Raw genomic sequence first — 25,814 nt, forward strand, 5'->3', positions numbered from 1 at the left:
CCCAGATAAGTGAGAAGCTGCCCGTCACAGTTAGTGCCTCCCCACTGTCCCAGCATCCCCAACAATAGGCGCCATTCCCCTTCACAGAGCTATAGCAGGACTTGAATGAAACAACGTGCCCCAAGCAAGAACCTTGGTGTGTGCAAGTGTGCTGTACGTGTGTGGTATACGCACATGTGTGGTCACAGGAACACGCATGTGTGTGCACAGAGGGGCCAGGGGAGGGCGTAAGGTGTCTCCTTTAGTCACCCTCTTCTTAATCCCCAGAGGCTCTCTCCCTGAACCTGAAACTGGTGTTTCAGCTGGACTAGCAGCCAGCGAGCTCCAGGGCTCCTTCAGCCCCTGCCCCCCAAGACATCACTGGGGTCACAACCACGTGGGACCACACCTGGCTTGTTTCCGTGAATGCTGGGAATTCAAACTTAGGTCCTCATTCATGTGCAGCCAATGTTCTTTGCTGCTGAGCCATCTCTCCAGACTCCTACATGGAAATCTGTTGACTATATAGTTTAATTGTCACTGTTTATCCCAGATTGTCACTAATGTTATCAATAAACAAAAACCCAGGCTGGCTCGATACTCACAGAGATCCACCTGCTTCTGCCTCCCAAGGGCTGGGAGCAAAGATGTGCATCTCTATGCCCACTCACAAGTCTTTATTTTGGAAGCAATTAATTCTTTGCTTACTGGATTGTGCCTTTTATGGTTTATTTTACAGTGTTTTTTATGGCCCTGGGTCTTACAGATGTTGCCCTTGTGTTTTCTTCTGACTTTATTTAGAGAACACCATCCCATCTGGAGTTTAATTTTCTGAACAGTGTGGGGCAAAAGTTTATCTGAGTTTTTATTGTTGATTAGCTGGCGGCCGTGGTACAATGTACAGGATAGCCAGTCTCATGTCAGCTGGTTTGAAATGTCCCTCATCAGATGGGGAGTCCTCACATGTGGAGAGGGGCTTCCTCAAAGTGTCCTCAAGGTCCTCGATTGTGGAGAAGTCCCCACAGTCAGACACTCAGTTTTGGCACTGGCAAGGTGCCTCCCAGAGCCCCTGCCCCACCCACCAACACTCCTTCACCCAATGTTGTCCTGAATACAAGCACCGATTTGGTTTGCAGCTTTCAACAAAATTTAGCCTCATCTTCTTGATGAAATACTACCTTAAAATGATATTGGCGTTCAGCTGGGACCATGCTGGATTTACACATGGGTGGTGCTTTGAATAGGAATGGCCCCCACAGTCTCATGTGTGTGAATGTTTGGCCCATATGGAGGGGTTCTGTTAGGAGGTGTGGCCTTGTTGGAGGAAGTGTGTCATTGTGGAGTTAGGCCTTGAAGTCTCTTATATGCGCAAGCCTTGCACTGCGTGACAATTCATTTCCTGCTGCCTGTGGATCAACATGCAAAACTCTCAGCATGGTCCTTCTCCATGGCCTGCTATGATCATAGTGGACTGAACCTCTGAAACTGTAAGCCAGCCCCGGTTAAATGTCCTTTATAAGAGTTGCCGTGGTCATGCTGTCTTTTCACAGCAACAGAAACCCTAACTAGGACAACAGGTATTTGGGGGAGACTTTTATTTTGATATCCATTTTAATGTCTCTGTAAAATATCACATATTCATTAAGCTTGTTTCAGGTTGTTTGAGGATTGTATTGCCATAGCAAATTAAATATTTTTCTTATAGTTTTAAAATGCCACTGTGTAGTAAGATGAACTCACATCTCTGTTGGCTCCAATAAATATTTCAGTTGGCTTTGCTGTATACACTACGTGGATGGAGACTGGCAGACTTCCTCTCGCGGACACCTTGTAAGCATTCTCTCTTCCGCAGTGTGGATGTCTTTTGTAGTTGGCTTCTCACTGAATGTATAGCAGTTGCTTCTTTATACTGAGTTCTTTCTTGTAACAAAATGTAAAGGCACTTTTAGAAGGCTTCTCTTTTATTATATTAAAAATGTCCCCTTTTAAACTAATGACTCACTATGAAGGTGTGGGGATTTTTTGTTTTGTTTTGTTTTTTTGAGACAGGGTTTCTCTGTAGCTTTGTAGCCTGTCCTGGAACTAACTCTGGTAGACCAGGCTGGCCTTGAACTCACAGAGATCCACCTGCCTCTGCCTCCCAAGTGCTGAGATTAAAGGCATGTGCCACCACCACCTGGCTTGGTGTGGAGATTTTTAATATCTATGATTTTATGTATGTGTACTTATATACATAATACATTCACAAACATGGATATGCACATGTATACATATTCATGCATATACACGCATAATACTCATACATGCATTCATATATGTGTACACGTACACATGCAAACATGTATAAATATACATACATATATACACATATTCATAAAGCATACATGCATGCTGCATGTATATACACATACACATATACATACATGTTTACACACATGCATACAGCTTTATCATCTTGTCATCTTGTTATTGACATAAAGTTTTCTTGGTCTTGTGAATTTGATCAGCACATTATTTTATAAATTTTGGGGATTTAAAAATTAACATATTCAGTTTTATAAAAAATAATGCACGCCCACAGCTTTTAAAAAAAAAACAGAGCAATAAAACTTAAGAAGAAACGCAGCTGTCTTAGCCTAAGCCCTCCCTATCCTCTCAAGTCATGTTTCAAGAAATCAATTCCTTCCAGCGTCTCTGGCTGACATTTTTCTTCTTTGATTTGAAAGCAGCATGCTTAATTACAGTTTTAAAATTTCTAATGTATCTATTGATTTCTTGGGGGAAAATAAGGATTGATCTCTGTTCCCCTGGCCTGCACAGCAGCCCTGTCCTGCACACTGTGCTTTGCTGACCTGATTTAGGTCAGTGCCTAGCCTGGTAGCTGCAGAAACCAGGCAAACACCCCAGCATGCTGTTTTCCATCCTGCCCAACTGTGAACTTTGCCTAGGTCTTACAGAGCCCCTCTATGCAGCGCTGGTTCCTATTGGAGCCCTAGCAATTCCCTTTCAACTGCCACACACTTTGGCCTGCTAGGAAATCAGGAATATGGAGACAACAGCCACCTGGGAGTGTGAGCTTTTGCTCAGCACCATCTGATGGGTGGCTTTCAAGGTGACCTTTCAGCTCTTTGCTGGAGTGTCCCTTTGGCAGAACTCATCTGTCACTATATGTTTAATCACCAACCATTCTCATTACCTAAATATTCTCCTTTTATAGCACCCCCGTCTGGATACAATCACAATGAATATTTTTGAACAGACTAATATAGATGTCAAAGCATTTCTTTCTGCTCCACTAATGCTCTTGATTTCTTTTGTTTCTGAGGTCCAGGTTGTCCCTCAGTGCCCTCTAGTCTTGACTCTCTGTTCTTAGGATCTGCTAAAGGTGGTCTTTACTCCAGTGGAGAGTGTGGCCCTCTCAGTTTCTTTTGGCTAGCTCCCAGGAGTCATTTCATGCAGGTGCATGCAGATCTTTGTTCTTGTGCTGGTTGAAGTAAATATCATTCCTTTGGCTATGTAAGCCTGGCTGTGCAGATGTGTCACAGGGTGGCGCCAGTGTCCCTCAGGCTGAGCACACACCTGCCTGGACCTATTACCTCCTCACCCCGGAACAGAGATGACAGACAGAGCAAGACTTTAGGGTCTGACCCACTCGTGTGTCCCTAGCACCCACAGTCAGACCGATGACTTTGCCCATGGTTCTAGATGCTCTCTTCCTTGGTGCCTCCTGCCTGTGCCCACAGGACACTAGCACCTTTAACACACTGCTCTGCAAATTACTTCTTGCTTTGGCTTTTCTAAGGCTGGTTTTCTGTTTTCTATGGGCAACTCATACCGAAAGAGTTCCCCGGAAGTCTGGCAACTCACAAGGGTTCCCCCAAAGTCTGGTAACTCCTGAGGGTTCCTCTAAAGTCTGGCAATTCCAGGGGCAGTCCTCAACACTCTGCTTCCCTTTTTGCTTTCAGTGTAGATATGGACTTTCCAGGACAGTTTTTTTCTCTTATTCCTGGAGACTTGCTGAAGGAAGAGAGAAAGGGAGCCTTTTTCTTTCTTGGTCTTGCTCAGTTTGTAATCCTGTAACTAGCAGCCTGTTAAACAAATAATTTAAGACCAAGGTCCTCCCAACTCCCCCCAGGTCCAGGAAGGTGATCGACCAAGCTGAGAAGGCTCCCACAGAGCCCGTCCATGAAGAACAATCAGAGCCCAGCGCCATTGTCCTTTGCTTCTCAGTCAGCCTCCGCTGTTGGCCACAGTCAGAGAGCCGGGTTTGGTCGCATGATCCATCAGTCCCATTCCAACTGGAGTTGGTGATCTCCCATTAGTTCTGTCCCACCGTTTCCATGAGTGAACGCACCCCTCTCGTTCCTGACTTTCTCCCTCATGTTCTCGCTCCTTCTGCTCCTCATCGGGACCTTGGGAGCTCAGTCCAGTGCTCCAATGTGGGGCTCAGTCACCTTCCCCATCTGTCGCCAGCTGGAGGTTCCCTCACGGTCCTGACTTTCTTTCTCATGTTCTCTCTCCTTCTGCTCCTCATCAGGACCTTGGGAGCTCAGTCCGGTGCTCCAAGGTGGGGCTCTGTCATTTTCTTCGTCTATCGTCAGGTGGAGGTTCTCACTCAGAATAGTGTTTTCTATTTCCATCCATTTGCCTGCAAAATTCAAGATGTCATTGTTTTTTACCGCTGAGTAGTATTCTAGCATGTATATATTCCACAGTTTCTTCATCCATTCTTCCACTGAAGGGCATCTAGGCTGTCTCCAGGATCTGGCTATTACAAATAATGCCCTGATGGCTCCTTGGCCTTGAGAGGGAGGGAGGGGAGGTATGGGTGGAGGGGAGGGGAGGGAAGGGGGAGAAGGAGGGGAGGGAAGGGGGAGGAGGAGGGGAGGGAGGGGGAGGAGGAGGGAAGGAGATGGAAATTTTTAAATATAAAAAAAAAATAAACCATGAGAGAAAAAAAAATAAACAAATAATTTAATATTCTCATTAATTGAAACCTGACCTACATCCCACACCAGTGCTGTAGATTATAATTCCCTCCGGTGTCTAGTCACTTGTCAACTCTGGTGTAAATAGTTTAGAGCCAGTTCCTTTTCATGGTAGCTGTCTCATTTCCATGGCAAAAATCGCTTTTCACGCCCAGCAATTTGGCTGATAATTTCCTCTGCTGAGGGCTGAGTCCACAAGTTTTTATTTCACTTTTTTGTTATTTTATCTATATTTCTGGTAACTGTCTTGCTCATTTGGAAGTTATGTTGGAATTTTCTTGTGAGGCATGACATTATTACTCACACTTCCAAATATCTCAGCGTTTTCATTTAATAACAATTTAATTTTCATTGTTTCAAAGTTTTGTTTTGCTTCTGAGATAAGGGCTCCCGATAACCTGAAATTCTCTGTGTATTCCCAGCTGGCCTCAAACTCAAGCAACCTCCCTTCCTTGGCTTTGAATACTCAGCTTACAGGCATGAACAAACTATATGGTTTTATCTCCATTTAATTTTAATATATGATACACAGCTCTTCTGAGCTAGATTATAAAATGCAAAGGTTAATTAGAGTAGTTCATGTCTTCAGTGAATATATACTCTTAATGGATACATTGATTCTTATTGAAAAATTCAGTAACTTTTTTACTATTTTTAATTATTATTGCTATTGTTCTATGTTTATTTATTTATGTATTCATTGGTTATGCATGTTCAACGAGGCACATGTGCCGCAGCTCCCAGGATTGAACTCTGGTTTTCAGACTCAGTGGTGAGCACCTATACCCGCTGAGCAATCTCTTCCACTGTGTGTTGTGTTTCCCAAGAAACAGTCTCCAGCTCAGGCTGGAGCTAAAACTTACTATGTGGCCTAGTTTAGTGTCCAAATTATGGCATTCCTCCTCCTTCAGACAACCCGGTGCTGGGATTCCAGGCTTGAGCCACCACAGAAGCCAAGGAAGGCCTTTAAAAGGTTAGGGGAGACTAAGGGATTGGCTGTGAATGTTTAGACTGGATTTTCATGAGTCTGGAGAGGATCCCCAGGGCAGTGAATGGGAAAGGGCATCTAAACGAGCCTGGAGACCAGTGGCTGGGATCCTAATAGAATTTTATAACAAATTAGCAAAATTCGAAACCAACACTGTTAAACTATTGATCATTAAATATTGACTACATCAGCTAGACAGCAAATAATTACAGAGTTGAATTGGGTTCCCTTTTTTAAAATTACATTTTATTTACTTACTTTGCCCTTGTGTGTGTGTGTGTGTGTGTGTGTGTGCGCGTGCGTGCGTGCCTGTCTGTCTGTCTGTCTGTCTGTCTGTGCATGTGTGGCATGTGTTTGTGAAGGCCGGAGGACAACTTGTGGATTTGTCTCTGCATCATGTGTTTTCTGGGAATTTAACTCAGATTGTCAGGCTTGGCAGTGGCGCCTTTCCCTGCTGAACCATCTCACTGGCTCTGAATTGAGTTCTTAATTAATGTTATTACTGGAAGAATGGGATAATGAGAAATCCCAAAATATAAATACAGATAACATGAAGAAAATTAAGACTAAATTAAATTCAAGATGGTGCTCATTTTCAAAGTTGAAAGTCAAAGAGAAATGACAGTCCCCATCCAAAGTAATCAATCAGTTTGGAGATAGAAGTAAAACCAGATGTCCTGGTGTTACGGACATCTCCTGTGAGTCCCCATGACAATGCATCCCACTATGATACAGATAATCGGTTCCCCAGAGGAGCAAATGCTGGGGAATGGGAGCCACTGTATAGTAAATCAGAAAGATTGTGGAAGGAGATTGGTGGCATATGAGAGACAGAATGTAACTCTCAGGGTGGGTATATCAAGAAGAATTATTTTTTAATTAAATTCTAGCCTATTGTAGTAATCATTTCACATGTATCCATGCAGCAAGATTGCATTGTACATTTAGAATAAACACATTTTGTACTGCCAAATACTGGTCAATAAAGCCAATGGAGCAGTTCCCTGTGTCTAGAAGCCAGAGAGACTGATTCCCTAGAGGTGGGGAAGGGGAAGGCGAGAGTCAGGAAATCCACCTCAGAGCACAGCTTCTGTGGGAAGAGGCACAGAGCTGGTCCTGAGGTGCTAAGGACAAGAGAATGCAGTCAGGGATGCAGAGCGAGACATTGACGGACAGGTGGAGGCAGCTCACATCCAGCTCACCTTCATGCACATACAGTTCTCCTGATTGCTGTGAAAACGTTCCTGGAATGAGCAACCTCAGGAAGGGTTTGCCCATCATAGTGGAATCAGCGTGGCAACAAAGAGAGATGGATGCTGGGACTCAACTTGCTTTCTCTCTCTTATTCGGCCAGTGGCCTAAGTCCATGAACTAGTGTTGCCCACATTCAGGGTGAGTCTTCCCTGCTTACACAAACCTTTCTGGAAACACCTTCATAGTTACGCACAGAAGTGTGTTTACATGCTGACTATAAACCCATTCAAACTGACAACAATGGTTAGCCATTGCCTCTTCTAAGTGAATGCATTTCACAGACTCAGAGAGATGGATGTAAAAGCCCACCAGTGGTCCGGAGCTCCAGATGATGGGGTATAGGTGAACTCTGTAGATTATTTGAGCCAAAGTACATGGACAGTTCAGTTAGGTCCTCTGTGTGTTGTTTCTATGTCATTAGGAAGGCATCTGTGATTTTAGGAAGGGCGAAGATATGACGGGCAAGACAAGACGTGATAGCATTGCCGAGGTGAGCCAGTGTCCTGAGGTGGGAATTCCTGCGAGAGAGAATGGCAGCACACTGGAAAATGATTGGCTGTGCGTCCTTAGATTGCTTTATGGCAGTGATTCTTCGCCTGTGAGAATCAAATATCAGCTAACTGGCATATCAGATGTTAACATTATGACTCATAACAGTAGCAAAATTACAGTTATGAAGTAGTAAGAAAAATAATTCTATGGTTGGAGATCACTATAACATGAGGAACTGTGTTAAAGGGCCACAGCATTAGGAAGGCTGAGAAGCACTGCTCTAAGGTAAGTGACTACCTGAAAACACGCTCATCGCTTCTCCCTTGGTTGGTGCCATGGGGAAGTGGTTCATGCGGCTTCTGGGTCAAGGACATGTGGAGTCGGAGAGGTCATCCTTCTGGGCTTGAGCAACATGCCTTCTGTTCTTGTAGATGAAGAACCAGAACCATGATTGTCACAGTGCTTTGAAACTGTGTATTCACCGTGAATGTCGCATGTGTACAAGCCTGATTTGTCTCTACCAGCTATGGCTTCACCCTGTTCACAGATGCTGCTGTTCCACCCACAGAGAACCTGAGACAGGACAACTGACCTCCTAAGAAGTCCCAAACTACTTCATCACCCTCTCTGTCCACTTTCCTCTCTACCCCTCCCCTCTCCTCCTCTTCCTTCCCTCCTGCCCCTTGCTTTTTATGTTTGCTAACCCCGCATCCACAGTGTCTTATCTGGGCTCCCAGATGCTAGCCCCTTATTTCCTAAGTGTATCTCCTCAACCTTTGGCATCCAGGCTCTGTGATACTCGCCACAGGCAGTCACTGGGGCATGAGGGGCTCCTCACCACAAGGTGACACGAAGATCAACGTGTTAGAGATATGGAAGATATTTTACAATGTGCCTCATCTCCAGCCACGGTCAGAACCATGCCCAACTTCCACGTTCCAGGAACAGCTAGCCTTCCTAATTTTGTAGCATTTTGTGGGCTCCTGCCTAGGACCTTGTAGCTTCCTTTATGCTCCTCGTCTCTTGTTTCCCTAGCAACAGCTCTTGAAGGGTTATCCATTCTCTAGCTTTCTCTGACATCACTCTCTCCTCCACATCATTGCTGATTTGTTTTTGCCTTCTGCATTCTAAGGGTCTTTGTAGATCTATCCAGTGTGGCTTTTGGAACACTTTATTTTGTTTGTTACACAGCTGCTTTCTTACCTTGACTTGGATTTCTTGACTTAAAACATAAGGCATTCTGATATGAGGGTTTGTGCCTGGTCTTATTGTATCATGTCATGCTGTGTTCATCTGATGTCGCTGGGAGGTCTGCCCTTTTCTGAAGGAAAACAGAGGAGTGGATCTGGGCGAGAAGTAAGGTTGGGAGAGGAGCTGGGAGAAGTGGAAGGAGGGAAAATTGTAGTCAGGATGTAGTATATGAAAGAAGAGTAAATAAATTTGAAAAAAAGAGGCATTCACCTGAGACAATGGCTTGGTGAATTAAGGAGCGCAAATATGAGGACCCAAATTTAAATTCCCAGAACCCACATAAAACTGGGAACAGCAGCATAATCCCAGAGCTCCCATGGTGAGATGAGGAACAGAGACAAGAGGATCCCTATAAGCTTTGAGGAGCTGCAGACTTGGCTTACACAGTGGGGAAACAACAAAACCAAGAAACACTATCTCAAAATCAAGGTGGAAGGTGAGGATCAACACCTGAGGTTGCCCTCTGACCCCCACAATGTACAGTATGCCCATACACACATGCTTATGTAAGGTTAATAAAAGGTTAAGTGAGGTCACAAATATGCTATTAATTGTCTTTCTCTCATGTCTGGTACATAGGAGGTCTTCCATACATTTTAGTTGCATGCATTTGAATCAGAGATTCTCTCTACAGGTGGCTGTGGATGAGCAGAGACAAGCAGCATTCAGAATTGGCCAGAGAGCGATGTGGGCAGCTCTCTGCATGGAGCTACAACAGTAACAGGCCCCGGTTTTCCCATGTACTTATAGTTAGAGCATTGGCCAACTAAAGACTTATAGAACATGGGATTTTGATGGGAAAAGTTGTCTTACAAGTGATTCTTTTTAATCTTCCAGTGAGGAAACCAGTTTTGTTTTTGCCACCAACACCACCCTAATCAGCAGTCTTGACAAAGCCCCAAATCTTAAGTCACTTTCCATTCCAGGAAAGGCGATAACAAAATACACAGTTGGTGTTGGCCTAGGAGAACTTCATTAAGGAATGTTGATGAGTTTATGGTAGGAGTATTTGATGAGTTGGGGTATCTGATGAAGTTTCAGACGAAGTGTTGGTGTGTGTGTTCTCTTTGATAACTTCAACCATCAGAGGACAGGATGAGTGGGCTTTGATGTGTCTGTGTTTCTAAGGTCTGATTGAGTCTTTTGTTTTACATAGGTTTCAAAATCTGCTCTGGTCCAGAAAGATGTTTGTGGACAACATGAAGATCTATAACCATAGCTATATTTACATGCCTGCTTTTTCTATGAAGACAGGAACCGAGCCGTCTCTCCGTGTATATTACACACTGAAAGACGTTGGTGCCAATCAAACAGTGCTTTTTGCTAACCCCAACTTTCTGCGGAGCATTGGAAAGTTCTGGAAGAGCAGGGGAATCCATGCCAAGCGCCTGTCTACAGGACTGTTTCTGGTCAGCGCAGCCTTGGGCCTCTGTGAAGAGGTGGCCATCTATGGCTTTTGGCCCTTTTCCACAAATATGCACGAGGAGCCCATTAGTCACCACTACTACGACAATGTATTGCCCTACTCGGGTTTCCACGCCATGCCTGAGGAATTTCTCCAACTCTGGTACCTTCACAAAATTGGTGCGCTGAGGATGCAGCTAGACCCATGTGAGGAGCCATCACTTGAGCCCACTTCCTAGGGACCAGAAGAAGAAAGAACTGGGCTGGGGAATATTTTTGCTAGGTTTTCTATATGACTTCCAAAAGGAGTGGCCAAAGTGTGTCATGGATTGGCATGATAGGAACCAAACAAAAACCCAAGCAAAACTTTGCATTTGACGTTGGCTTGGAGAAGTAAATGTTCTGGGGAAGTTTTATAGTGTGTTGTGGATTTACAACTGGGACCCCAAGGAGACGATGCCAGCAGATGACGTGTCTGTGGTTCAAATCTAGAAGACAAGATTCAAGGAGCAGATGAACTCTGGTTGCTGAGGCCGAGGGGCTCATGGTGGCAGCATGTGGGAGACGCTGGGCATTGCTGACAGTCAATATACCATGGCATCGTAGTCATTTCAAAAGACCTGTCTTATTGAGACTGGCGTTAGAACTGTAGGTTTTTAAAAATTATTATTTGTTTTTGTCCTGTTTAGAGCTGTGGGTGGGTGATAGGGTAGACTTACAAAATCCTTCCTGCTGATTTTTGTGATTTGTTAAAACAAGTCTATGTTGACTATAGTCCCCTCCGCTAGTACAGTTTTAAGTAAGAATTGCTTCTTGCCTTTTTGGTTAGGTCTATTTAGTATGAAGCTCTGTTGACTTTGAACTGGATACAGACAGCAGGCCATGACTCAGTTCTGACAGTTACATGAGAATAATCTTTGATTACTTTGGTTGATAGTCTAGATTATAGGAGACGCTTCCTCGCTCCAGATGCTGAGAGAGAAACTCAACTTTAGGTCCCTGTTACATCAATCCATGGACTCTGATGCTGGTATTTTCCCCAAATTGCTCTGCACACAATTGCTTTATTCACTTGTAAAGGGGCAAAAGTGTCTTCATTTAACGAGAGGTGAAGTAAGAACTTAGTCTCTGAGGCCGACAGACCAGGAGGCAGGGCCCTTTTCTTTCTAACGTGAATATTTTCCTTTAAGGCAACTCATGTGTACATACAAATGAATAGTCCCTTTCAAGATGATATATGTACATGTACACATGAGTATAAACCCATGTACTCTGACACACTATGCAAAGTAATCAGGGATTATTCTCATGTCATTGACGAAACCGAGCGTGTGTGGCCTGGTGTCTATAACCAGTGTGGAAGCGCTACAGAGACGTCGTATGGAGTCCATTTCATGTTGACACAGGTTGAGCTGGCATAGCAGTTCCTGTCAGTTTACATGCCAGCACAGGGTGCAAGGTTTACCCTCAAATACGTAATCCAGGATGAGAACTGCTGTCTTATTCATTCTGCCTCCCCCACCTCCCAAATCTCATGAATGGGCCTTGTGCTGAGCATAGTGACAAGGAACCTGGTTTCATGCAAGTGAGCAGGTAGGAAGCACTAGCTCTGTATTTTCTTAGTGTCAGGTGCAGCTGCTTGCGCAGCTTGGTACAGCTGCTTTGACACAAGGGAACTCTACGGCCAAACGTGTTTACTGTAGGTAAGGGACACGCAGGGACATCTTATGTGGTTGTTGAGCTTTGAGGTATGTTAGGCTCCAAGGAGCTGTGAAAACTCACGTTTATTCTTTCAAGTGTTGTCATGGTGTAGGTAAAACTGACCCACAAGCTCTACTTCACCTTGATGGTATAAACTTAGTATGTTGACCACGTCTATGAAAACAGGGGGCTTGACAATGAAGGCTAATTTACAAGTCATCAAAGTTATGGAAGAGTTGCACATTGCCAAATGTGATCAAATATCCAGGTTCCTCTAGAAACTAGCATTGGAACTGATATGCGTTGTGCTGATGTTTAGAGAATGGAAGGTTTGGGAAGTACACAGCTGTGCAGAGCTGTCTTAGTGTTTCCATCTTGTGTGGTAGCATCAGACTATCAAGAAGGCAGTGTGAAATGTGTTAGTCCTGTCTGTACAACACTAAATACAATCCCTGTTTTGAGGGACTAGTATTTAATAATTACCTAAGAAAGAATGAATTTCTACCAATAGACTTTATTAAAAGTATAAAAGGCCTAGGAAAACAACACATACAAAGATTAATTAAATGTGCATTCAGAAGAATGCATTTCGGAATTGGTCAGAATCTAAGCAAGAAGCTCATAAAACCAACACATCCCAAGTCACTGAAAATGCTATCTGGGAGTGTGAACTCTTACCACAGGTCCTGCTGTAAAGCTAGTCTACATGGCATCTGAACTGCAGAGCAGAAATGGTCAACACTGTCAGGTAGATCTGTGCTTTCACCCACCATGATTGCCCTTCCCTCTCAGGTGCCATAAGCCAACACCTGGGGACATTTTCTTGTTATAACCAAGAATGCTAGCTGCTTGCAGTAGGAACAGCCGTGGATAGTGGTCCAGCAGCAATGGGTCGTCCACTTGCCATCGAGAATAATCCAGAGAAATGGTAGTAGTATGGAAATTGAGAAACCCCAGGTTAGACCAAAAAAAAAGTTTGTTTGTGTCATTTGCCCTTTAGGACACAGGTTCATGGCATGAACAGCGTCGCTGCGACCTTCCATTATTTTATAGTGACAATTCATAGGTGCATATGTCATATATACAAATTTATGTGTGTTTGATTAGATGATGTAGCTAAGCAAGAGGTAGGTGTGGCTGAATGTGTGTCTCTCTGAGTATGTATATGTAACTATGTGTGTGTGTGTGTTTAACATTATTTTTAGTAAAATATGTTTTCTAACATAGAAACCTCTCCAGAATCATCCTTAGAACCTTCTGGAGTACTCTATTACCTTTAAGAGGTTGGGGACTATTCAATTCTATTTCTTGAAATTAAGGCCTTCAGCTCTGGGCCTGTTCCATTATTTAACGTATTTGACCTTTAACTTGCAGACAGCAGGGATTTGGGTTATGATGGGCATAGTCAATAGAAAACATTGAATTGACTTCAGTGCATCTGCCAAGAAATGGCACCCCTCTCTACCAACAACTAAGCCAGTGATTTAAATGTGTATATGTATGCATGCATGGCAATTCATATATGAGAGAGAGAGGGAAAGAGAGAATCACAGAGAGAGACAGACAGACAGACAGACAGAGACAGAAAAGTAAGACTGCTTCATGGGGGAAAGGATGCAGAGACTACAAATGAGTACCCAGGCAGGAATTTTCATTTTAGTCAACTGCAACTGGAGAATTGCTTTGGTTCTCAAGTCCCTGAGCAAGGATGGCTGCTATTTGATTTCAATCACACTTCAATAAGAATTATGCCAAGTGAAGAGTAAGTCATCCCACCAGAAATAAAGCTTGTACCTGAAAGCCCTTCCCATGGAAGATGACCCCTAGACCCGTGTGCTCACCACTATAAAGTGCTCTACAAAAGTGTATCAAAATCATGTGCCTCAACTAGATTGCTCACTTTTATGACTTCACCAAAGGGAGGGAGCAGACTGAGGGCCTTCTCAGTCCTTAAGAGTTCTGACTGCCCCTGCAGAGGACCTGAGTTCAATTCCTGACACACACGTCCTTGTGCCCAGCTGGTGTCAATCCAGGTCCAGGTGAGCTGGCGTCCTTGTCTGCCCTCCGTGGATGCTGCATGCAAGTGGGAACATATACCTACGGATAATTAGTAAATAAATCTTAATAAAGGTAGAGAATTAATTCTCAAAATGGAAGATGTTCAGGTAGTGCCCTTTGCTCTTCTTTGCTGGGAAACCAATCTACAGTTTAAATTTCTGTGTTTGAAAAGTATCAACTTTGTTAAATTTTTGCTGGCAAACCCTTGTCAGGAGAGATCTAATGAGAAAAACAGTCACCAGTGCACTGAGGGCCTTCACCTTACAAGCTCAAGTACCTGAGTTTGCACTTGCTAATCTGGGTACCCCGTGGCAGAGTCTGATCACCTTGACCCAGTTGCATATGATCATGAGGAGTAGACTTCTCGCTGCACACAGATGAGCTTTCTGAGTCCCTGAAGCTAGGGAGAGAGCAGATATCCCAGAGTTCCTCTGTTTTCTTTGAAACCACGAACTTCTGAAGTCCAGAATGTCTACAACTAAATGTGAGGCCACAGGGTTTAGTCTCAGTCCTATGCAGTTCCTGTTTTATAAGTGGGAGGGTCTCAAATTCGTAGACATCCCTCACACACCCAGGCACACACACACATGTGCATGCACACAAACACAAGAATATGAATAGTATCTGCCTTATTCTCGGCCTTAATGTGCCATTTGACATTTTCACATACCTCCAAGAGATGAATGATTGACGCGTGCACATGAATGGAACCGTTCTTCATACTTTCTAACCTCATTGCAACAAGGAAGGAATGAGCTTCTGCTTCCTTGTTTGGGTTTTCTCTCTGTTGCTGACATTTGTAGTTTCTTTCCTTCAACACAGAGGAACAGGCACATCGAAGTGAGTTATAATATTGTGAGCACTTGAGTAATAGCCAAAGCCCTTGACTCTCACTTGTTAGGCCACAAGAGAGGAATTACATTTTATGGTTGCTCATCTGACCATGACTTTCAGTCTCACTGATGTGTTCAAAACCTTCCTGGTTTCGCTTTTCAGTTAAAAGTGTTGGGATTCAATCAGTAAGGCAGAGTTGTCCAAGAGTAATGGTGTAATTACCAAATAGAGTTTGTGCTTCTTCTAGCTTCTGTGTAACTAGACTTCCTCCAGGTTCCTGTCACTTTCAAATGTATGTTTCATGCCATTAACAGTAAACGCCAAGTGATGTGACTTAGTCCAAAGCAGAGAAATCTGTGTTCATGGAATTCTGGATTTCTCTGTACAGTAATAGAAAGAAAAAAAATGGAATAGAGAAAAAATGTAACTGAAATAAAAACTAAGAGAAAATAGTAATTTTTTTCCACTGCAAAGGACCTATTGGGAAGGGCCTTAGCCTCAGGAGGCAGCTCAGCATACAGGAAGCAAGGGGTTGTTGTCTTAAAATGCAGTTGCAAGAACGGAATGGCTTCAAGATAACAGAAAGGAAGTGTGTTGCCTTGTCATCGTTAGGGTTAGGATGAAAAGATGCTAGATGTACCATGAACATGGATATTGAGGCTGTTGCAGGGAAGACTCTAAGCTGGTACCTGTGTTCTCATGTGGATCTTGGCAGTCTCGAAGACCCCAGGTTCCTGCCCCCTCCAGGGAGTACCCTCCTGGGTGCCTGAATTTAGTGAGGTAAACACCTACACATCGCTCTGTCACCTCTCTTTGGATTTATATTCTCAAGGTGAGTTCTAATTTAGCTGTTCTGTCAAGATGGTGCAGCAATGGTGGTTAATGTCACCTTGATGTTGACCAGTGGACATGGTCACCATACACTGTGCATTGGCAAGAGTTAGTCTTAGCTTCTGGTCCCCACAATGATTCCCAAGAGAGGCAACAACAACATAGATTTATTATCCTTTGTGTTTTAGTTTAAACTCTCTCGCGCCCTCCCTCCCTCCCTCTGTCCTTCCTTATGTTATTTATGCCCATGGAAAACAGGAAAGTGGCTGATTTGGTAATGTTGGGGAGTGGCAGAAGGTGCCTTAACTTTTCCTGGCTTGGCTCCCCTCTTACATACTCCCTTCATGTGTCTGTTGCTTTGCAGGTGTTTCCATGTTTGTCCGACTTGTACCTTTATCGTCAGCAAGGACCCTTTTAAATGTAGCAAATGGGACTGTTTTATAGAAATTCATGATAGCTCATAGGCCTTGGAGAAGTCTGATAATGGTGTGTAAATATCCTTTGCTGAGTTGTGGGACATTTTCTAAAGTCTTTTAGGTAATACCTACAGAAAATTCCTAGAGTTAAGAATGTTTTTCCAGAAAGCTCCAGCATTCATGGAAGCAAGGATCCAATCTATTGCTGTCTTCCATTCTGTCTTCAACACGACAGGATTCTCTTTCCACAGTTAGGGTGACTGATGGCTACCGTGGTGCACCAAAGAGACACTACCTATGAGAAGGGGAGGGGAAGGATATACAGCACACTATTCGAAAGCCTGCTTCATCTTAAAAGATTCTATATTACTAGACTTACAGTCATCATGCAGCATAGTTTGATCTGAGAAATATTGGGGAAATATTTTTACCTTTAGCCTCTATCATTGCTCATTCTAGACTATTCCACATGTATGCAAGCTGTTTTATTGGTGTATATTTTCAGAGGTTGGGTAAGAGTAAAAACAGGAAATTTTAAATATTCTTCCTCATGTACTGTCTACTGCTCCATGATAATTCTGGGAAATACTTTTAGATCAGACTATAAAATTGAAGTTACCTTTGAAGTGTTTGCAGAGTGGTTTCCTTCTATTAAAGCCACCTTTGATGGACAGGAAGTGTGGGAACCCAATGCTCTTCATTTCTTTTCCTTTTTTTATATATAAAATGTAGCAGGTCAGAAAAGCAGTTTAATTGGTACTTTTTACGGTGTGACTTGGAAACAGTGGTGCCTATGTGGTGGCTGAGATGAGCCGTGATGTCCCGAGGGGGGTCACTGGGAAAATACCTTCTCTGTGGTGTGTTCATGAACAGCGCTGGCAGTGAGAAGACAGGCCAAGTCTCAGTTTCTCTACCTCCCTTCCTTGGAGAAGATTTGGAAATGTACCCTGTGAATAAAATGGGTTTTTTTCTCAATGCAGTTTGTGGAGTCCTCTTATTCCAGAGAAGTGTGCTCATTATTTCCTTCTCAGTTCTCTGTGTATCAGCCTTGACTGCCCTGCTCCACTCTTCGCAAACGGGCTGGTGAGACAGCTCAGTGGGTAAGGGAGCCTGCTGCCACCCGTGACGGCCTGAGCCTGATCACGGGGGTCTGCATGGTGAGTGGCGGCTCCTGAAAATTTCCTCTATCTTCCATGCTGTGACACATGTGCACACACAGGTGCACACACAAAAAAAATTAACAAATAAAGCCTAATACAAAAGATAAAGGAAACATACATACACAGTTAGAGTAGCTGTGCAAATAGCAACACCACATGGGGCTGGTGGGATGGCTCAGTGGCTGCAGAGGCTTGCCACTAAGTCTGATGACTTCTATTTGATTCTTGGAAGCCACATGGTAAAAGGAAAGCTGTCTTTTGGCCTCCACATGTATGCCATGTGAATAAATATAAAAGAAGTAAATAATACATAATTGTAAAACAAATGAATTAATGTGATTTTAAAGTTTTATTAACTTTTATTTTTCGTGTATGGTGTTTGCCTGTGTGTGTGTGTGTGTGTGTGTGTGTGCACCACGCAGGTGCAGTGCCTGAGGAGGGCAGAAGAGGGCATCAGACGCCCTGGGACTGGAGTTATGGGTGGTTGTGAGCCACCAAGTGGGTGCTGGCATTGAACTCTTGTCCTCTGCAGAGTGTCAGTGCTCTTAACCACTGAGCCATTTATCGAGACTGAAAAAAAAATTAGCACTGCCTAGTCTATGAAAGAATTCACTTTAGGCAGAGGAGAGACTGTGTATCCCATTAAAGCGGGAAAGCATGCATCTACATGGCATGACTAAGACACACGAGCCTCTTTTTCCGGCAGTAAAACTGTTCATCTTTGCAAAGACTCCATTTCAGTGTGTGTGTTGAGACACTCTCACTAACTGATAACACGGGAACATGAGGCAAGACGTTGAGCCTGTGTTCTAAGAGGGTGGCTTTCAGAGGCCACATACACACTCCTGTCAAGGTCATTTAAGTGACTGCTTTGTACTCCCCATCCCTAGGGCTCTGCATCCCAATTCTGACATTTCCTCAGAGGAAGTGACATCACAAGAGTACCCTCGTTCATCCTTCATTTTCACAGTAGCCTTTTAGGCTGTATCTGCTTTAAGAAAAATGAGTCTATGAATTAGTGGAAATGAGGCATGGTGTTTAGTACATCACTTCATGGGGTAAGAAGCCTTGTCATATAAATGTGGGTTACCATAACTGTGTGAGGAAAACGTATTTACCTTTGGTAACCAATTATTGTTAGGTCACACAATCTAAATTTTACCCAATCCAGTTGTTCCATTCTGCAAGAGCCCAAAGCCATGTATGTATGCTCAGGAGTTACCCCAAGCCTGGAAGCAGGATAATCACAAATTATGGGCTATTGAGATAATATGAGGAATTAAAGGAGGGTGATCAAATTCAGTTCTAATTCATAGTATGGAGTCTTTGGAGCTTTTGAAGCATGCAGACAGCCTGGATATTATCGTTTGTGCCACAAGAATTATGGTTTCTGGGCACAAACTGGGAAGGGAGGAGAACTATCCTCAGTATTGGGAAGAAGTTAAGGTTTTATTTTTATTACTTTTTATTTATATGTAGTGTGTCTGGCACATGTGTTGAGTGTTCTTGGAGACCTGAAGATGTTGGTTTCTCTGGAACTGGAGTTACAAGTGGTTGTGTGTCACCCGACATGGGTGCTGGGGACTGAACTCAGGTTGTCTGGAAAAGTAACGAATGTTCTTAACCACAGAATCATCTTTCCAACCCCATATACTGGGAACATTTTTATGATAAACAGTGAAATGAAAAGTTGAATTAAAAGACAATTAAGAGCTTATTAGTGTCAAACTAGATGTCACTCAAGACTATTCTGATGTTTGCACATGGGGAGCAGACAGACACTAAAGCCTGGATGTGGGGACTGTTGACATCAGCTTCTTCCCTGGTGGCTGTCTGGGGACTGGCTCTACTCCAGAGCTGACTTTCATCTGAGCTTTTGCTGGCTGGGCACTAGATAATCATAAGAAGCAGGTTATCCTTGGGCCTCTGTCCGTGATTCCAGGCATAACCTCTGTACCTGATACCCTAACCACGTGGTAGAGAAGCCGAGAGAGAGAGAGAGAGAGAGAGAGAGAGAGAGAGAGAGAGAGAGAGAGAGAGAGAGTAGTGAGATCATCACAGGCATCCTAGGCATGCTGTTTTTTCAGAAGCTTTTAAAAGGTGAAGACTGAGATGATGACATCAGTCCCTAGAGCAGTCTGGAGTTGCCCACAATGCTCTTCTCCACAGAGCACAGTCTCCATCTAACCTAAGTAGACATTTATCCTGAGTCTTCCTTTCCTATCCTCATTGTTTTCTGCTAACATCAGCATCTATGAACTTAACAATGGTATTTACCATGTTAATATTACATACTGCATACACTATCTGTCTTAGTTAGGGTTTCTATTGCTGTGAAGAGACACCATGATCATGGCAACTCCTACAAAGAAAATCTTTTGATTGGGTGGCTTACAGTTCAGTGGTTCATTCGGTCCGATATCCTCATGTTGGGACATGGCATCATGCAGGCAGATGGGTGCTGGAGAGGCACCCAAGAGTTCCAAATCTTGCACAGGCAACAGAAAGTAAACTGAGACACTGGGCATGGTTTGAGTATATATGAGACCTCAAAGCCCGCCTCCTCAGTGACACACTTCCTCCAACAAGGTCACATCTCCTAACAGTGCCACTCCCTATGAGATTATGGGGGCCAATTATATTCAAACTACCACATTCCACTCCCTTCCCCCCACAAGTTTATAATTATATCATAATGAAAAATGCTTTCAGTCCAACTTTAAAGTCCTCACAGTCTATCCCAGTTTCAACAAAGTTTTAAAGTCCAAAGTTCAAAGTCTCTTTTGAGATTCACACAATCTATTAACTGTAATTCCCTATAAGATAAAAGAAAAAAAAAAAAAAAAAAAAAAAACAGATCACATACTTCCAATATATAAAGGCATGGGATACACATTACCATCCCAAATTATAGGGAAGGGAGAATAGTGAGGAAAAACTGGACCAAAGCAAGACTGAAAACCAGCTGGGCAAACTCCAAACTCTGTATCTTGATGTCAGATGTCAAAACGCTCTTCAGATCACCAACTCCTTTCAGCTTTAATGACTACAGCACACTTCTTTCTCTTGGGCTGGTTCCACTCACTGTTAGCAGCAATCCTTGGCAGGTATCCCAAAACTCTGGCATCTCCAACATCTCGGGGTCTCCAAGGCAATCTAGGCTTCAATTTCACAACTTCACTAAATAGCCTCTCTAGGCCTCCATTCAGGGACACCCCTGACACGTATCTGACCTCAGCAGTTTCCTTAGTGGTGTGGGCAAAGTCCATAGCCCCTTTCTTCTATCCTTAATTCCAGAACCATATGACTGAAGCTGCCAAATTCTGCAGCTTACTGGGGCAGGAAGTGACCCTTTATTCAATTACATACATCTTCACCAACTTTCTGTTTTTGATGGTTTCTTTCACTCCCCTAAGCTTGGCTGTCCTGAAACCAGATCTGTAGACAAGGCTGGCCTCAAACTCAGAGATCCACCAGTCTCTGCCTTCCCAGTGCTGGGATTAAATAAAGGTGTGCACTACCACACCCAGCTCTACGCTTTTCTTTAGTTCCTTTTGACAAATTGGAAATTTAGCTGGGTGGGGTCTTGCCCAGACATCACCTCTTTCTTTATTCCATTTCTTAATCTGTTGATCTTCTTGAACATAGGACGTTAGCTCCATTCCACTTCCTGATGCACATTTTGTATTTTCCTTGCTCAGCTTGCTCCTTTTCATTATAAATCTGTGGAAGAGTAAACAGTAATAACCACACGACAGAGTCTATACAAGGCTGTTTTAAGATTTCCTCTGCCAACAGAATTAATCCAAATCTCTTCACTTTAGCCTCAGGCAAACTCTTCAGACAATGGCAAAATGCAGACACTTTCTTTACCAAACTGTCACAAGAAATATGTCTAGGCAACACACTAAACATCTTCCAAAATTACATTCAAACCACTACACTATCCTTCTGAGCAAGGAACACTCGTTAAACTGAAAGAACTATAGCAGAGGCTCAAAACAGTGGGGCTGGCTAGTGTTGCTCTTAACCACGCCATCTAGAAGACACATGCTTTATTTATTAGCCGTTTGTGTTTATTTTCTGTTTGTTCCTTTGTTTTTAGTGTTATAGAGTATTTTAATGGGGTTGTTTACTCTCTTGATGCTTAACATGTAGCATTTTGTATTTGCATCTGGAAACCCTCTGTGCAATCACATTTTAAAGTTTGAATGCAGCCAAGTGTGGCAGGACATGTCTGTGACCCCAGCACTCCGGAGACGGAGGCAAGAGGATCACTCCAAGTTTTTTTTTTTTTTTTTGGTTTTTCGAGACAGGGTTTCTCTGTGGCTTTGGAGCCTGTCCTGGAACTAGCTCTTGTAGACCAGGCTGGTCTCGAACTCACAGAGATCCGCCTGCCTCTGCCTCCCGAGTGCTGGGATTAAAGGCGTGCGCCACCACCGCCCGGCCACTCCAAGTTTATTGTAGACCTGATCTACATCATGCCAGGCAAGCCAGATCAATAGAGAAAGACCTATTTCAAGTGGAGTAAAAAAAATAAAATAAGAGCTGGTTGTTAAGTGACAGATAAGCTTTCTGTTCAGATGCATTGCTTTTCTGGGCTTAGCAATCCCCACTCCCAGGATGCTAGATCTTTGAGATACTATATATGAGAACATTTTCTTCGCCTCTCCTTAGACTAACATTAGGACCTTGGAGGTTCTTGACCAGGGATTTTGCTCTAGGGCTCAAATCAGTATTCCAACCTCAAGATCACTTTGGCATTGGCCAGGCCTGGTAAGGTACCAATGCTTTTGATGAGTGTTTCCTTTTCCTTTAGTATTTAATGTGCATGAACTGTAGCATAAGCCAGACCAAGGTGCTAGAGGAAAAACTATCCCAGTGACCTGACATTTATAGGCAAAAACAGTTTTAGAAGGGGTCTCATTTTTTTTTTTTTTTAAAAAAAAAAGATATCATGTGTGGCTTTAGGTAGATTAAATGCAGAAAAATAATTTCTGTTCATCATCAATCAGGCATTTTTTATAGTGATATGCTGATTTGTTTATAGTTGCTCATAACTGTGTTCTTTTTAATGCCTTTACCATTATCAATATGATTTTGAGGAATCTCTCTGTCTATATTTTACCATTTTTCTGAACTAGTCACCTACCACTAAAGGAAGAACTCTCTCTAAGATTATCAAGAAGGCACTGACACCTAGGCTGGGGGATGATAGTTCAGTCAGAGAAGTTCTTGCCTTGCATGCACAAGGACCTCAGTTTGATCTCTAACACTCAGAAAAACTCGGGGCACCATGCTCTGTGCCTGTAATCACTAGGGAGGAGAGACAAGAGGATCCCTGGAGCAGCCTTCCTGCTTAGCCTGATGGTGAGCTCCAAGGCCAACAGAGAACAGGTGTCAGAGTGGCCGGATGGTATTCCTGAGGATGACGCCTGAAGTTGTCATCTGACCTCCACACACATGTGCATATATGTGTGTGCTCTCCTGCACACACACACATGTACCCAAAGCCACAGCCACATGCACACACACTGAAAAGGAAGGCACTGGCAAGTGGGCATCTTGGCAGTCTTTCACAGTGAGTGCAGAGGTTACACTGTCTATTGCTGCTTGACTTAAAACCATTTATTCAGTGGGACTGCCACACCCCTTCCCACCTTGAGTGGATTGCTGAGCCCAGGACAAACTGTGTTTCTGAGCAAATCTCTCTAAGAACACCAGCTCCCCAGACTGTGCCACCGTCTTCCCTTCTTCTTGGGTATTGTTGACAACTTGATTGTTTCTCTCTGTAGTATGGAAACATGTTCTGCAAAACATCACAAATTTGCACTAATTTATGTTCTTTTATGTGATCTTCCTGCCTCCTTTTAAGGATAATTGTCCATGACTTTATACATGTGCATATAAAATGGTTAATATTTGAAGATACTGAAATGACCTAAAATTCAACCACAACCAAGCAATGATACAAACAAATGCCCACAGCTCAACTGATGTGCACCAGAGAAGCTTGTAACCAAGTTTCCGAGTGTAGGAAATGACCATTATCCCACAATTGCCACACAGCTAAAGTATAAAAAATGAGGCAGTAATAGCAGGATGCGATTTGCTCTCAGAAATGTCAAAACATGAAAAGTGTCTACTTCAGAATCAATAGGATGCTTTTATTCCCCATTACTGGAGTAAAGTAAAAGCGTTTATGAGGAGGCTTTGGCACACGAGAGAGCTGCCATCAAGGAAATGCCTGCTGCTGTCCCTTCCTCTCCCAGTGAGTCTTAGTGATGGGAGAGAAAAGGATCTCGAATCAAAGGATTGAGTCAGACATTGCTCCCTCGACAATCTGCTCAAATCCTCATGAACCCGAGCTTCAGTAGACATTAGTTGGACACTAGGGGGCTCTAACACACAAGGTGTTATGAAAATATCGGCCGCTTATTTGCTTCTTTGCTTTTAAAATTCGTGCCCTGGATGAGTATTTATGCAACACTGCCTCTTTGGGGAATGTAAAGATGACTGGACTCTGAACGCGGCCGTGAAGAGATCCCAATGTGGTGGGAACGATCAAGCATTAGTGCAAGTGAAAACGGGGAGACAAGTTAGGAGAGAGGATGAGTGAGGAGGGCTGAACGTGATGCTGTACGTCGCACATTTCAGCACCTAGGATGCCGAGACAGGAGGACTGAGGACTGTGAGCTTGATGCTAGTCTGTGCAAAAGAACACACACACACACACACACACACACACACACACACATGCACCCACACGTGTAAGAGTCCTTGTCTAGCTCATCAGGTCAAGTTTCTTTAGCTCAGGGGCGGGGAAAATCTGCTCAATAAAGGCACCAGCAACATGGTTTTGAGGATGCACTGGAGAAGGTGCCAGTGTGCAAGTCTTTCCATGGTGGGACTGATTCTATCAGGTGGACGTGCTGTACACTCTCCACCACGTGCTGGTTCTTGGGGGTTTTCCTTGTTGTTTTAGCTACTACACATCAAAGGGCTGTGGTGTATTTGAAAGTTGGCTTCCTCTGCTGAGCACCTAGCATGGAACAGCTGCAGGGAAACGTTTGGTCTTCCGGATGCAACTACACTGTTGCAAAGTACGTCACTTTACCTGACCAGTAGCAGCTATAGGAACAGTAGTTTCTCCATATTCCCAGCAAAACTCGTGATCTTTTTAATTCTTGTCAATTAAGTTTAGTCCTTTAATATTGGCCACTTATGTAAAAGTAGTCTTGCCTGGTGTCCAATGTCTTAAACCATTATTTCTTATAGTAAGTACATACATATTATACTTACTTTTGAGAGAGGGTGTCTTGTTTCCATCCTATTTATTTTTGAGACAGGGTGACTCATATCCCAGGGTTTCCTCTAACTTTCTATGTAGCCAAGGATGACTGTGAATTTCTGATCCTCCTGCCTCCACTTCCTGAGTATTGGGCACTACTGCACATGGTTTCTGCGATACTGGGGATTGACCCCAGGGGTGCACTCTACCAACTCAACTCTCTTTCTGTTGTTTCTGTTTTCAGCCACCTCCGTGAATGAGAACTCTCTCCATGCAAGCGCGTACCTTTCTGCCTAAGGCAGACAGCTAGCATGTGGCTCGCTCCCAGTGTTCTGGACAACAAGTGGAAATGTATTTTCCAGCCTGGGTTTCCGAGCATCTGCGGGGCCAATAGAAAGAATAACAAGCAGAAACTCACCTTTGGAAAACCTTTATTTCTGATCTCCTTTCCCTGTCACCCGCGCCTGCGCTGCCTGTGTCTCTGTCACCCGTGCTTCTCCTTAGGATCCCTTCAACCATGTATTAACATAATCTCTCCCGGGGTCATGCTACCTCCTCATGATTCCGGAAGTCTACCACTTACTAACATTTTCTGTTCCGGGGCATTTTCTCCTGCGTTAGAGGTCAACATACACCTCTCCCTGGTACCGAAACGATGGAATATAAGAAGCTGCTTCCCAGAGTTGGCTATTTCTGTGAGCTGTCTTCACATCACGTTTTTCACGTCTTGCTTCCTTTGCTCTTTACACCTCACGTCCGGTCACAGATCCCCAGATCATTTCCTGAAGTCGTGTCCTCCCTGAAGCCATGACTCCCTTAGAAAACTCCAAGGACGTTCTAGGAAGGGTCACCAGTAGGCCAGCTGTGGTCTAGTCCAGGCGATCTGCCTGGCTTCAGTTTTAAAACCATTCCCTATGGAGCCTGAGCTGGCTGTCTGTAACCAGGCACTGGGTACAAAACCTTCGGCCCACACCTGTCCTGCCTGCAGGGGCAGTGGTGGCTCAGAGCCTGTGAGAGTGGACAACCAAAGAGCCATCTAATTTGAGGCCCAAGCCGCGAAGGGAGCCCATGCCTGACACTGTCTGCATGGCCAGGAATTGGAAACCGGACGGTTCAGGGACCTAGGGTAGAATCAAACATAACTGACCAAAATAAATAAAAAAAAAA

The 25,814-nt window shown here is 43.7% G+C and overlaps 1 protein-coding gene across 1 annotated transcript in view; it reads left to right on the forward strand.

Annotated features, from left to right (window-relative positions):
• The window catches only part of St8sia1 (ST8 alpha-N-acetyl-neuraminide alpha-2,8-sialyltransferase 1), a 132,568-nt gene extending 121,973 nt beyond the window's left edge, over positions 1-10,595 (forward strand). The window contains exon 5 of the mRNA XM_038320700.1: positions 10,109-10,595. Within this exon, the coding sequence (XP_038176628.1) occupies positions 10,109-10,595 (487 nt within the window). The remainder of the gene's footprint in view (positions 1-10,108) is intronic.
• The last annotated feature ends 15,219 nt before the right edge of the window (positions 10,596-25,814 follow it).

This window comes from Arvicola amphibius, chromosome 2 (genome assembly GCF_903992535.2).
Source record: "Arvicola amphibius chromosome 2, mArvAmp1.2, whole genome shotgun sequence".
NCBI lineage: Eukaryota > Metazoa > Chordata > Mammalia > Rodentia > Cricetidae > Arvicola > Arvicola amphibius.